This window comes from Seriola lalandi, unplaced genomic scaffold, assembly GCF_002814215.2.
Source record: "Seriola lalandi dorsalis isolate HSWRI2012SDOR001 ecotype SW California unplaced genomic scaffold, Sedor1 jcf7180002054861, whole genome shotgun sequence".
NCBI lineage: Eukaryota > Metazoa > Chordata > Actinopteri > Carangiformes > Carangidae > Seriola > Seriola lalandi.
The window spans coordinates 2,392,651-2,408,156 of record NW_019525414.1 but is presented as its reverse complement, the minus strand read 5'-3'; the positions used below and the strand labels follow the sequence as shown (position 1 = coordinate 2,408,156).

General features: G+C 40.6%; 1 protein-coding gene across 1 annotated transcript in view; it reads right to left on the bottom strand.

Moving 5' to 3' along the window:
- rimkla (ribosomal modification protein rimK like family member A) overlaps positions 1-10,350 on the bottom strand; it is an 18,152-nt gene extending 7,802 nt beyond the window's left edge. Inside the window, exons 1-2 of the mRNA XM_023427386.2 lie at positions 9,519-10,350; positions 1,241-1,471 (exon numbers count right to left, since the gene is read on the bottom strand). Coding sequence (XP_023283154.1) covers positions 1,241-1,471; positions 9,519-9,681 — 394 coding nt within the window. The 5' untranslated portion in view covers positions 9,682-10,350. The remainder of the gene's footprint in view (positions 1-1,240; positions 1,472-9,518) is intronic.
- Between the last annotated feature and the right edge of the window lie 5,156 nt (positions 10,351-15,506).

Below are 15,506 nucleotides of genomic sequence, written 5' to 3'. Positions count from 1 at the left end.
TGGGGGGTTGGGTGGGGGGTGGGGTTGTTACATAAGCTCTCCAGCCGCTCTGCATGTATCGCCTGGCCTACTGTGCAGAGACGAATGGAATGTAGGCCAAACATCCCCCTCCTCTTTCTTTCTTTCTCTCTGTCTGTATCCTTCTCTTTCTGCTCTCACAAACACCAGAGCACTGTGGACTTTTGCAAAACAGAAAAAGAAAAATATCTGGTGATGCTCGTCACTCTTTGTCTGGCCTTAAACAAATCAACTGCAACAAACAAACAGTAGTCTTTCTTGTGTTATGAAGGCTGCATCCCTACACATCCTGCCTTTCTCAATAGTACGTAAAAAAGCAGTGAACTTAGAGAAATTGTGAAAATCATAAGTGGTTTGGTGGACAGCTAAGAGGATTTGACCAGGTATGTAAATGGGATTTTCTCTTTGCTGTTTGAGTAATTGCAGTGGAGTAGTGATTGTCTGACTAATGGCTTATTAATCTGTTATACAGCCACATGAGGACTAAAGCCTGTGGTGCAACTAATGTGATTGAAATGTCAACATGCTTGACACAGCAGTTCTGGTGTTGCATGCGAGTACTCATTTGACCGTAGATGATGCATATATGTTCCCTTATGATTTCTTTAGGCATACTTATAGAAAATATTTATATCTTATGATTTGTTTCACATTATCTTCTGTTTGTTTACTCACTTTTACTTAATTTGACTAACTCACCATAATCTCACTGACCTAATCAGTAAAAGCTGTGCATAAAAGTTTCAGTAAACACTACACAAGATGGAAACAATTCATAAAGAAACTGATGTACAGAGGAATTTTGAAGCTAGGTTGACAGGGTTGGTGGGTCATCATATTCATATAAGAAGTTATCAAACGGGTGCTGTAACGGTGTGTTAGGGTCTCTGTGTTTATTTGCTTGTGCATCTTTTTATGTATGTAGAGAATTACAGTCTACATTGTGTAGTCTGCACAGTGTGTGAAGGGCCAATGCAACATGAGCAAGTAGTAAAATCAGTAAATGCAGTATAGGTTAACAGGCAAGCATCACCCAATTCAAGACATGTACTTGCTGCCCACACACTGGGAAGTAGATTTATTAGTAAAGTCGGTTACATTACACATTCATCATCTGCGTCGTTGATTATAGTCATGGAGGAGCACAGCTACAACACAACAACACTGTGCTACCAGAATACATCAACACTGTGAGAAAGATAAACGTCAGGTACTGGTTTACCGTAGGAGAAGGTGTCAGGAAGAGGCACCCCATGGCCGGCCAGCTCCTGAAAGGTCCAGAATTTGTTGACACAGTTGAGTATAGCCTGGGGCCGGTTGATAAGCCGGCAGCCCATCTTCTCCAGGTGGCGCAGCACAGTGATGTCACTATCGGACTGCACCCAAGGTGTGGGCACCCGCACCACCACCACTTGTGGATAAGATGTCACCAATTCCTGCTCCACTCGCAGACCTGGAGGGTTAGATGGTGGTGAAGGAATGGAAGGAGAGCCATTAGACCAGGAGTCTGCAACCTTTGCTATTGAAAGAGCCATTTTTGGCCCCTCTCCCACAAATAAAAATCATCTGAAGCCGCAAAACCTATTCTACCCTTAAAAGGAAGATAACGCATCGTTAAAGTTTTATATATAGTTATACTATATATAAAAGAACTATAGTTTATTGCATTTATGAAATTATAGCACGACAAAAAAACTGTTGACATTTTATTGCTGTTTTTACCTGTTATAACAATGGAAAACACCAAACTCTTGTAGGCATTTGTATGCCTACTTTTAAATAAAACACGGAACTATGCAGGTCTGTTTGAGTCCTTCTCTTATTTGTGAAGGATTAAAAAAATAAAATGTAACCCACTTTGAAATAAATAAAACATATAGCTGCAGCCTACTAGCTTTAAGTAGAGTAAACATAAGAACAGGCCAGTTTTTTTCTCAGAGACTTTTCTTTTTTTTTTTTTATTTATCCATGGTTAGCTTACCGGAGGTCCGAAACTCAAGATTAGCCACCTATCGGCGGGAGGAAGAGGCGGCAGGCTGTAAAAGTTGCTATGGAGATGTTGTAAGATGTATATTTTGGTACGAAATATTATCAGTATCACCTCAATCTCCAAAATATGAGGTGTTCTCTTTAAAATAAAAAATAGAAATAAAATAAAAAATAGCTGTTATTTATTTTCATATTATTTCAGTTTTTCAAGGCTACAGGGAGCCACTGCAGAAGGGCTGAAGAGCCACATGCAGCCCCAGAGCCGCGGATTGCCGACCCCTGCACTAGACAGAGCATTTTACATGACATCCCAAAAGTCATATTTGCAGCAGATGGAAACATTGTGAAACTGGTTAGTGATTTTTTTTTAAATCCATCATCTACTGGTGGAAAAGTTTACTGCTCTTTTGGAGACTGTGGACATTTTTCCCAGTTGTCACCACACAGCTCTGACTAAGAGTTGGCCAGGTTACAACACCAGACAGGGGCAGCCAGCTCCAAGGCCTGTGGTGTTAAGCCATGAATTTGGAACGTGCCCTGCCTGTTGATACGATTATTTACATGCTGCCCATACCCATATACAGTACTCCCCTGCAGTGATGCCAGCTCCTCTGACTTTCGGGCCAATACTATCTTCCTCTCCTGACTGAGAATAGATATATTTGCTGGTATACTGGCACTGTACACTACTTGGTCTCAATGTAGGGCAGTAGGGAGAAATGTCTGAAACCCCAAGGGTGCATTGAATTTAAGCACACATTAACACACACCAGGGATAAGGGCATTGTTAGTAACACTATATTGCACAGTATGCAACAAAATGTTTGTTTTGCTTAGGTCTTTTAAAAAAATCTGGATGTTTCTGACTACAATCTAGTCCACTACTCCTTAAATTAAATGTTGATAATCCTGCCACAATGAAAAATCATTGTTATCTAGTGGCTGTTACCTGAAATCCGTGGTTTTGTTTTATTGAAAGTCAAATTGGCTTTAGTTTTCCATATCTCAGCCTGACATCACTTTTTTTTTTGATGCAAATGGGAGCTAATTAAAAACAATAGGCTGGCTGAACACATCTGTAGAGGTTACTGATCAGCCATTTCAATGCAGCACAGCATGTATAAGCCATGGACAACAGGGGAGGCAGGACAAAGAGAAGATTGTGCAGTATGATGGTGAGAATCAGGCTGGTATGACACCAACTTTTCTACAAGGCTGGAAATCTGGAGGATTTCAATATTCAGTAGCTATCTCCAGTCTCTGTCAGCAGCGATCTGGATCTACAGAACAGAACAGGATTTCGAGGTAACAGAATGTTGGCTTGATATTTATAAAAAAAACAGATGGCAAATTCACTAGCCATAGCCAAAGATTTGGCAACATTTTATTGGTGACTGGTGTTACTTTGTCACTCTGGATGACGAGAGGAAACAGAGACAAAGTGTGAGATTTTTGAGCAGGCGATGTTACCCGACAGCTAATCAGGATGAACAGACTTGGTGACAACAAAACCTGTGTAAACGTGCGGGTATGCACATATACTGTATGTACGAGACAAAGAGCTTTACCTGTACTGTAACAATTCAGCCATCTTCGAATCTGCAAGTTAACAGTAATGACAGCGCCACTGGCTGAGATCATCAGATGTCACAAGAAGCTTGATGGCTGCTGCGTACATAACAACAGGCAGGCAGCTATTGGTGTGCCGACGGATGCACTGTGCATCAAGCCTGCATAGCACGCATCTTGCACATACTTTGAGTTGGATCAACACTTGTTCTTAGGGTCATTCTGTGCACAGACAGGTTAAAGAGGGGGGAGAAGGAGAAAGGTAGCAGGCAAAAAAGGTCAGGGATGTGTTATAGCCTTAACGCAGAGGATGGTAGGGAGGGGCGGGGGAAAACCGAGGCATATGAAGCTGTGAAAAGCCAACCACTCCTCCTTTTTTTCTCTTCCTCACAATCTCAGTATAGAAGCAGGAGGATTTGCTGTCTCTCTAGCCCTATTCAACACTCTCACACTGCTGTGATTGTGCAGCCACTGAGAACGCAGTCAGTGGTGTTACAGTGGGAAGTGTCGGGGGATGTGGTCTCATGGTTTTTGACAGACAGTATTCACTGTTCACGGTGCTCATCGCATCTCCAGGGGAACCAAACAGAGACCAATGAGGCAGCCAGATGAATCAGTCCTATTCATCTGTGCAAGTGTTCGTGTGCACTGCACTGTCCGTCATGTGACCATCGCTTAAACGATCAGAAACCCTCCTGACCATTTTGGTGTATAACAAAGGCAATTGTGGGACAATTTCTAAATTTAGTGTGTGTGTGACCTGTTTATAGTTACAACCGATGGGATTTTTCTTACCTCAATGACAGACCGTCATGTTTTCGTGCTTCAATGAACTGTATATGTGTGTCCCATTTTCAATCTGCCTGACAAAGCTAACAAGCATAACAAGCATTCTATGCATACCGCTGCAACGTCACAAAGCAGGCGATGCCGACAAATGCGGTGCCAATGTTTGGCTGGTGGGTTCTGCCAGCCCCGAATGCTGTCTCACTTTGGGTCTGGGTATACTTTTGAAAATTAGCCTGATGGGGCAGCAGGTTTCCCCGTGGTTTCTCCCGGTTAGGTTTGGGCTAACAATGCCTTCAATGGTCTATTTGCATATCTGTCATCAATACGCACATCAGACAAAAACATATACTGTAGGCCTACTGTGAGGCCGGGCAAAAAATCTTTTGTTCATCGATCACAGGGGCCATGTAAACCTGCATGTCCCCTGTGACTTAGCCTGTGCACTGTGTAGCTGCTAGCTACTTTGGCACTGGCAGTACTTGAACTAACCGAGGCAGATAAGACAACAAAAGAATCAACATTGAATGGTAGGTAGAGAGCTCAACAAACATATTAAACTGCCACAGAACATTAAATACAGTAGATCAAAGCCAGAACACCAACATTAACATTAACTGTAATTATAGTCACCTTTTATGTGTCTGCTTCAGGGCTGGGAACTATTTCAGCTTTACTGTGTACTATATTTCAAATGAGATTCAGCATGATCATATGATGACACTTAATTCTGTTACCTAAATGACGAAGCTCTGAAAAGTGTGAAACATTTTCATGAATTTTTTTGGAAGATGTCAGTTTTGTTTGTCATCACACTTCACAGCAACATACAGTTCAATGTGGAGAACATCAGTTTGTTTATTTAGATGTTCTTTGGCATGTACTGTAGTGATGCATCAATAATGTCAAAACCCCAAATATTCCAATATATATGTTCATTTATTCATATATGCATAGAATAAAACACATTACTATCAATACTTATGAGTAATACTCGTTATTATCAGTTTTGTTGTAGTGAATGGAGGAGAAAGTGCTTGGGTGAGGTGGCAGAATGAGTCTGTACTTTCTTGCCAGGCTTTACTAAACTTAATAACCTGAGAGAGTGTTGCTTCTCTTGTGGGGTGTGTCACTCATGTGACATGACAGGAAAATCAAAGAGGGAAAGTGCATTATAACTAACATTCGAGGGTTTGTGATCACCTGTTGCCTATTCCCACCACAGTTTGTACAGTGACACAACATCATTCAGCATCAGGAAGTATGAATTTATAAGGTTAAGAGTCTGGTAATCATAGAGCAAACGCTGTTCTCTTTGGCTACTGCAACTATGCAAATTACAAACACAAGTGCTTATTTGCGGTATGACCATGTATAAAAGGAAAGGCTGGACATTCACAACAGATAGTCAGATTTAGTATGGAAAGATATGTGAGCCACCCATGCACTAATAAGTATCTGCTACTCTAGGAATAGTGCTGTTACCCCATAACCTTAAAAATAAAAGTGACTAAAACCTTTCAGGGTGTGTCAGGCATTATTGTTGCCATTTGAAATATTAGCTCTCCGCCTGGTTGGCACAAGTTGTACCTTAGAGACAATATGTACACTATGTCTACATTTTATATGTGTAAGTACATGGTTGAAATAGCATGTAAAAATGCTAGCGTTGTGTGGTGATATACCAATATATATTTTCTGTGGAGGCCTCTTTCCCATCTAGAGGAAAAAGCATGCAGCGTGAGCCTCTTTGGCAAAACCAATAAAATGCAAATATTCATGTCACAGGCTGCATGCAACAACCTGCAAATGAGACACTGCTGCTTAATTGGCAGACAAGCTGTTTTCTTGGAAACTAACTTGTGTGATCAAGTCATAGCCCCTGTAACTGTACACTCTTTTTAGTACCTTAACATTTGTATTCTAAAAATGTTAGTTTGTGACAAAGAACCAGGTTCTTTATCCAAAGTGTGGGGAAAACAACAACAGTAGGATATACCCATGTTATTACTGCAATTAAGACCCATTACATCTCCCTAAAATATGAATCCTTTTTTTAACTGTCTATAAAATAACAGACAAGAGCTTGTAGTTTTACTCCACGCTGCTGATCATCATATAGTCTAATTTCTAGTTTCAGAAACAACCAAACAAGGCTTGGCATTAAAGATACAGTATTCCACCAGCGTGTATGTTGATGCTCATACACACTCAAATGTCTAGTTGTAAATTAAGATACTTAGCCTGCATCAATGTGCCATCTTCCCATTTACTGACACAGGAGCGTTGCATTTATCATCTTTGAGGTAAAAGTGTGCCCACTGGCATGCACAAGGATCACAGAGGATTGTGACATCAATTCATATCCGGTCCCTGTTTAAACATCTCACAGCACAAGTCATGGGATGTGAAATGCCTCCAGCTAGCTGAATGCTGGGTTTGGCTGTCTTATGTGAGGGGCCATCATTGGTCATTAAGACATAACGGTGTGTGCTTGTGCATGTGTGTATTCATCTCTCCTCCTGAGAACACGCTGAACCCATTAACTTCAGTGTGAAACTTGGACCTCAACCTGACTTGAGAGCACACAAATGAGCCGAGAGAATGAGAAACCTTTGAAATAGCAAGTTGTAAAGGTGTTATCAGTTTGGGATTGTGATTGCACCCCGACCTACCTTAACACTATGTGTGCAAGAACTTATTTTGGTTTGGGTGGTTAATGTACCATCTACTTCTGGTGGAAAACTTGTCTTTATCACTCCCATTTCCAATATGATCGTTACTTTGAAATGCCATGTATTCATTTTGGGCCAAACTGTTTCCTGTTAAATGCTCTAAACTTTGTTTTGTAAATTAATTTCTGAAACAGCTTGTTTAATTAATATTATGGGACATGTAGATGTCACATTTATACAAATCTCATTCATAGTGCTGGGGAATTGCTCTAACCACTTGATGGTCAGTGACCACAGGGGCATTACAGATCACATGATGGTGAAATACCACTTATATTTCCAATATAGAAACATTAAAGCTTGCAAACACTTGCTGATCATCTCATTTCTGCGCATGTGTGGCTGTATTTCCTGATTTTTATGTTAAATTCCAGAACAGCCTTAACTTGTTTATTGCCTCTGGTACTTTATGCTAAATGCTGATACAGCCTGAAGGTTATGCATGAGACATTAGCAACTTGGTTTTAATAAAGGTAATGTGGTCAAACTGCCAATTCCTGTATGGATTTTAAACTTGAAAGTGCTTACTGACTCAAGAGATTCTGTACTCAAGGCGTAAATTAAGTGTGGGTAATTCATATCTAGATAAATGGTTGGTGTACACAGCCATTATGCACCTGAAGATCCCAGCCACCGAGCATGTACTCGACAGCTTCCTGTGTAGTGAGCCTACTGTGTGGCCAGTCTGTCCACTGACTGTTAATCTGTGATGTCAAGCCAAGGCTCAGAGGACATTTACCATATGCACGGTTTGGGGCCACCATGGATTATAGGTCATGCTAACAGCCTTGCTCTAGATGTTTGTATCTTCCTAAGCTACAGGTCTAGACACCCGTCTACCTACCTATCCGTGTTGGCTAATATACTCACCTTTTCCAGGTGTCGCCTTGATGTGCTTAGCACATTATGTTATCTACAGATTAGCCTATTTTTTTAGGTCAGATTATCAAGCCATGGTAGAAAAAAGAATGTAGTATGAATGTGATGTAATTTTTCATATGGCGGGTATTCTGTATAAATGCCGCAAATAAAGAATTTGTTTATACTCAGAAATATTCACTTGGCTGTACAATGGTACAGTATGTGAAATATATGTAACATCTTAAAGGCCTTGCCTTCCACTTAAACACTTCACTGTCTGCATTTTAAACTCCTTGCTGAGTATAAAGCTTTGCCATGACTGAACTGTGCAGTAGCCCCAATGTAACAGTATGAGGTAACAGTATGTAGTCTGTGAAAAACATGCTGCCCTGTCTCACCTCTGTACATCCCACATCTTCTGCCTCTGTCAATGCCAGCCTACACCCTTTATGTGTTAATTGAGACTTACACGCCTCTCATCTGGTGACACAGCCCCACTTCACACCACCCTGATAAATTCCATGTGTGTCTGTTTGTTGAGTGTTCCTACTGCTACCATCACTTTATCAAGGGCCCCAATACTGTGAAATGTTGTCATATCATAACAAGCAGAACACAATGTGTCCTGGACAAAGCTGTCCAAGAATGGCAACAAAAGACTGACTGAAGGTGTGCCAATACAACTCAAAGTAGGTAGAATACACAAGGTAATATGTACAGAAACCCTGAAACAGCGGTGTATTAGGCTTAAGTTGATACATGGTTAACTGATTTCAGCTTCGATCATCAATGTGCCATTTTAGTTATCTGTCAAGTAACAACAATAAACAGGTCTACAGATGCAAAATGTGCTTCCTTTAACCTCAATACTTGTTTGCTTCTGGTTAGACAATAGAATCACTTTTGATACTGCTTAAATTTGATGTCAAATCTTAACATTTTATACATATTAAATATCAATTCTACTTGTCACCCTTTCTGTTTGAGTGACAAGTTTACATGTGTCTGTCTCTCCGGGATATTTCGAGAGGAAATTTGCCCGGTTGCCAGATGTCCACATGAAAACCCCAGATCAACAATTGAGAGAATATGCCAAAACCTACAGCTTCTACCTTAGAACGACGTAATGTGCAGTAAAATTACAACAGCTCAGTTTCATTTTACTAGTAAACTAATATGATTTAATTACTTGGCTTGTGTTATATTCTAACTATTTCTCTGTTGCTTTGGGTTAATCCTATCATCCGTTGTTGGGAGTGCAACGCATTCAGCGAAATTAAATCAAGCATCATCGCTCGCCTCAGTCTGCAGGCACTCTAGCTGGAAAGTGGGTTAGGCGGTCACGGCTGTGCTTACACTTGGCTTCCTTGCTAGCAGGCAGACCGGGCTAGCCCTCCCCTTGCCTCACGGGAGTGTAGTCCCCAAACAATAACCGTCTGCCATCGACTTTGTGGACCGCGTAAAGCACTGTTGATCTCAAATAACCCAAGTTACAGTACACCATTAACTTCCAGTTTACGACCAGTCGTCGACTGCTTTGATTAACTGAGTGATACTTGCCTAGTTGTCCCTCGCTGATCGTAAGCACGATTTGATCCATGAGAAGAGAGCGGAATTCAACATCCTCGTCGGCGCAGCGCTCCTTCAGTGCCCGGAGGATCTGAACTTGGGGGTACTCCTGGCTGATACGCCGGTCGGTCACGAACCAAACCCGAGAACACATTTCGGATGCGTGGATTCAATAAAGTTACAAAAAATCCGGCAGAAAACACACAGTTGTAGCTGTGGGAGGCGGCAGGTGTGCGGTGGTAGCGCGGGATCCGGGGGTCGGGCGGCAGCGGAATAGCACAGAGATGCTCACACAATGGAGACCTCGGCGGCTAGCGGTGCGAGCAGGCTGTGATGTGGCTAAAAACAGGACCACGACTCAACCGCTGTTTGGGCCGAACCGGCTAGGATGAATAATCTTCTTTATCACCTTTGTTTGCCTTCATTTGCAGCCATTTAGTCCTCCCAGGGCGCAGTTAGACGAACCCAGACCGCGCCAATTCGACACAGGCGGGCCAAAAAATTAAGGTATTTCTACCCACAGAAACTTGCCTGTCAAGAGATACACGTCTCGGCACAATATGCCCACCGGGGCAGACAAAGCTCAGGCGGTTCTGCTTTATATCGTCCTCTTGTCGACTCAAAACTATCAATAAAGTTTTCTCGTGATCGCGGCGGTTATACGGCGCTGCAAACCGCAAAGTCGTCGGGTTTATGACAATAAACTAAGCTAACCCACAACGACTACCCTCTCGGCTTCGTTTGGCTGCTATCCACGAGGTATTGGTGCTGAAAAGTGCACACGCTTCGTTTACAACTCCAATTCTACGCGTGCCCGTGCGCAGCTAACTGGTCCTGCCCCAAAATAAAATGTTTGGAGGGGCACGAGCCAATCGCAACTCGTAAACTTTCCTATTGTCCAAACAGCACGCGGAAGGTGTGGGCGAGTCGCGACCGCGGTAACCAATCAGGAAGGTCCAAACGGAGTAGGGGCGGAACATTCTGAGGGCGCGCGGAGTGCTGTGTGAACCAGTGCGTGGAGTCTGCAGTGTGCACGAGACCGCGCACTTTCCGAACCGGTTCAGACCAGACGGTGCGAGGAGGTTTGGCGAATACCGACAGCGCTGTCTCCATGCTGAAGTGGCAGGAAATGAAACAAGGACATCACAAACCAAAGGCACCATCATCTTCTTTGTCTTCTCTTTTGTTCTCATCCAGTTTCTTAAGACGTGGAGGCTTTAATTTTAGAAATTACTTGTGTTTAGATGGCTACTGCTCAGCAGTGTCACCCAAGGACAACCCGGTTCAGTAGAAGGAAAACACTTCGATGTGATTATGAGGCGAATTTATGCGAGTGACCCACTTCTCTCGTTGTCTTCCCTCCCCGTCGCTGTGATTTAGAATAAGGGACTGTGCGAATGTCTTCGGGGGCTAAATCTGAACACACACACATTATAACACACAGTTTTAGATGCAGTGACTTTCCGGGGATGCCGTTATCCCCAACGTTCATCGCGAATAACGTCCACCATTCTGCTTAGGAGATAGACGCTCATTGCAATTCCCGAACCTGCCTGAGAGTCATCACATATTTGAGTTTTTGTCAATATCACAGTAGTCCAGTGATAATTTTGTGCACATGCATGGGAACAATGCATACAGGAACTAGTACTTGTTGATTCGGCATACTTTTAATTGTGTTAATTTGCATGAAAATTAAGTAAATGTAGACTAAAAGCACACAGCTGACACGGCAACATTATATTTCCTGTTTATATTCCCAAAGCATTGTGGGAAATGTGGTTCCAAACATGGAGCATGATTATCTCCAAATAGAGGGAAGACAAAGAACAACAATACAATACACACACACACACACACACACACACACACATATATATATATATATATATATATATATATATATATAACAGGTTCACCAAGTTAAATTTAATACCACATGAAAGTATGATGGAAAACCATTTTCAGAACTTCCCATTAGTAAATAATAATAAATCCTACAATTTATTAAATTAATGTGACCTAGACCCAAACAAGCAGCAGAAAATGGATACATGGATGGATTAACCAACTAACAATGATGCACTTTTTCTAGAGCTGCAACAATCAGTTGATCTGATTGGTTAGTTGATCTAAAGAAAATTAGTCACCTACAGTCCTGATAATCAATTAATTGTTACTGTAATTTTTCAAGCAACGATGCCAAAAAAGTGCTTGTACAAAGGTTTAGCTGTAAAATGTGAAGATGTGCAGCTTGTGTGTGTCTGTTTGTGTTCAAGTTACACTTCTTTGTAACTTGCAACCTAACTTTTTAACACCCTCTAACCAGAGATACAGTTCCTATTGAAACTAATAATTTAACTTATCAGAATAAACGGAACAGAAAAACAGTGATCATCAAAAATACAGCTGCTTATATATTATATTATAGATAATTAACCGCAATACTTTTATATAATTCCACCATATGTACTTTGCTCAAGTTTCTATTAAAGAGCTGATGGTCCTTGTTGTAACTCTGTTAAATCATTGGACTTTTCAATAACGTGAATGTTACAGAACATAAACGCATATTCTTTAAGCAAACTTCCCATACAGCGTTATTTTTGCATCCTTTTTGTGTTATTCTCATCTTAGTGGATGTCACTTTGCGCATGCGCAACTCTGATCTCTCGTGGCGAGCTATGTGTGTTATCGCGAGGCGCGGTGATGCTCCTCAGACTCAGAGTAAAGTAACTCAAGACATTCTTAATATCTCTCATTCATATCACTAATTATTCGTGTCTCTCATTAACCTAGATCAAGATCACATCATAGTATAACTGTTATAAACTCAGTGCCATGAAAAAATATTAATGAACCAAAATGTAAATAATTTTTTTTTTTTTACCACATATCAGTATGATCGATTAATTATCAGTGATATCTGTAAATGGAGGAATTATATGTCTTTATTTTTCACAATTGTTTGTTATGAATGTGTTACCTGGGGAAAGTGGTATTGTAGTTTTTTTTCATTGGGGGAGCAGTAGGCTATTGTAGTTTTTTTTATTCAGCCCCCTCCCCACCCTAATAATTTTCATACGGTCTTCAATCGTCACACAAGATGGATAGCCTCAAAGTTTTGTTTGATAGTCTTACATCATTTAGGTTCCACCATAGGAAGTCGCACAGCAGGTTGTGTTTTTTTTTTTTGTTGTTGTCTGCCTCCTTTACATCTACTGAACATGACGCAGTGCAACGTCTGAGAGCCAACAGGATCAAACCGGGCAGAGCCAGTCGTGCTGCCCAATCATCACAAAGTAGGGGGAAGGCGCCGGAGCAGACACATTCCTCTTGATAAACGTCGCGCAGTCAGCAGCAGACAGGCGTTTTCTACAGTGAGACAAACCTCCCGTGTTATCAGTCGTGTTCACAACACAAACCACCAACGTCTTGATTGAGAAAATTGCTTTAAACCTTACATTCAGTGCAAAAAATGAACTGTAACAATCCTGTCACAAAACAAAATTCACTACACTACGCGTCACTACTGCATAGCCTGTTTGACACAAACGTGGTTCCCTACGATACTGTTAAAGTAACAGCAGCCTATATTCTTTATGTGATGAAGTGTGAACATGAAGTAGGAGTAACAACATAAAAGATTATTTAATTTATTGAATATACAACAACCAATGTTTGGATAGAGAATCATCATCATCACAGAATATTCAACTAATAGCTGTTCATACTGTAACCACGAGGTGAACAAGCATTTCATTGTTGTTCAGTGAGGTCAAGCCTACACAGCAGGGATGTATTTTGCAAGTATGAGACATACGAGAAGTCAATTAGTGACTTAAACAAAACACCAACAAGGTTATTCACAGTTTCCAGTGTTTAAATACAAGTGATTAATATAATGGCTGAATACAGATACGTGTACATTGAAAAAGCTTTCAATAGTTTTTTTTTTTTTTTTTAAAGCTATGGAAACATTGTCTTAGGCTAGAGAGTCCTCTAGTGGTGGAATCACAGATTACAATTGAAGAAATTCAAGATTACAGTTATTCATTTTCGGTTTTTTATTTTATAGCATTAATATTTGAAATCTTAAAATTATTGATATGACACTTTCAGAAAAAAATATCAACAATTAAATTAGTTAAATTGTTATATATCATTTTGGAAATGTTCAACATAGACCAGTGTTGTTGTTTGGAGCAATTTTTTAAGCATTCCAGTCTTAAAGTCCCTTTAAACTGAAGTATGAGATTCATGAAGATATAGAAAGCGCTGTATACTCCTGCTTTGAAAGTCCTCCAGTTCTATCACAAATATTTCATGAACCACTGCAAGCGCCCGCACCATCCAGACGAGTGCAGCACTGAGTTGTTTCTAAGCCTAGCATGGGAAGATATCCATGTGACCAAGCTCACAGACAAAAACACATAATTTGTTCCAACTCTGACTTAATGTAGAGGTGTTAATAGATTGGGGAAGAAATTATATTACATGAATGATAATTCAATAAATAAATAAATGGATGAATAAATAATGTGCTTGGAGTAATAATTTGTGTCTGATATGGTTTTTCAACAAAAAGCTTAATTGGCTTATTAAGAATATTAAAATTGCATTTATTCCTTCTCTCTGAGAAATTCAAATTATATAAATATTTAAATATGCAAAGGTTTAACTGCTGGACACAAGATGTCTCCTATACTGAAAACCCCATCCACTGTGTATGTGCACTGGAGGTTTCAAATTTCCACATCACTCTTGTACAAGCTGCATACTGGTCCATGAATGCTGGTTTCCAAACTAGTTGTCATGTCACAAAATCATGCTTATTGTAAACTCACATTTAAGGTGAGCACAGAGAAACTTTCCCTCGTCAGTAGATGAATTTGAAAACAGCTTTCGAGTGTCAAACTCTGCACATACATCATTCTTCACAGTGAAGCTCAAATATCCAAGTGAAGTAAGCAAAACACATTTTTGAGTGGAAGGGGACTGAGTGTTTTCAGAAATGAAAAGCTTGTGGCCAAAACAGTGCTGCTTTGCAGTCAAGCTGAATATCCACTTCTTTTCATTTGCTCTTCTTCCCAGCATCAAAACAATCTTAAGCAGTTTTGCAAAGCAAAGCAAGTTTATTTGCATAGCACTGTTAAACAACAAGACAATTCAAAAAGCTTTATATAAGACATAGAGAGGAACTTCAAACAGTTATGTATCAACATTCTAACTTATATTATTGTGTGAAGTGTTTCACTCATCTTCTCTGGATACATGCAGATTACAAACTTTATTAGTGGAATTACGGTGTTAGCTGCTCACTCCTCAGAAAAGAGCTATGGAGTGTTAGTGGGACTAACACCAACCAAGCAAAATGTACATAGAAGCCTGCTGTGGCTGCACAGATTCGACCCTGGCTTGTGTCACTGTTGTGTATTTCCTCCCTCTTACATGCACTTACCTACTGAGCTAAGGATATACAATGAAGTCCTGCAACAGTGACACCGCAGCAGCTCCTGTTTTCAAAAGACACCTTTATTGGCTGTACTTTTAATTCCCAGAATTGAGTTGTATGTGTGAGGCTATTTGTGATGCCAGGGGGAAAAAAAGCATGTGTGTCACTTTTACATACAAATGTCATCTCAACATGTGCATTTGAATCCAGTATTTCCATTTAAAAAATGCAGTTGTTTTCATTTTAGACTGTACATTGAAATATAACTCATTGTAATTGTAATCTTATGAGTTAAAATGCCAAACTAAACATTGCACACTGGCTGTAAATCTTCAGATTCAACAAGGTGCTCTGACTGATGTCCTATCCAGGTGGGTGCGCTGCGCCTTCAAATCAGGCTTGTCTCCACAACTAATCAACAAATTACAGGCATGCATCCTAACTGAGGAATAGCTCAACTAGAACAGGCTAGCCCCTCTCCACCTAGCCCCCAGTTTGTTGCTATAACAAACAGTAGACATTGC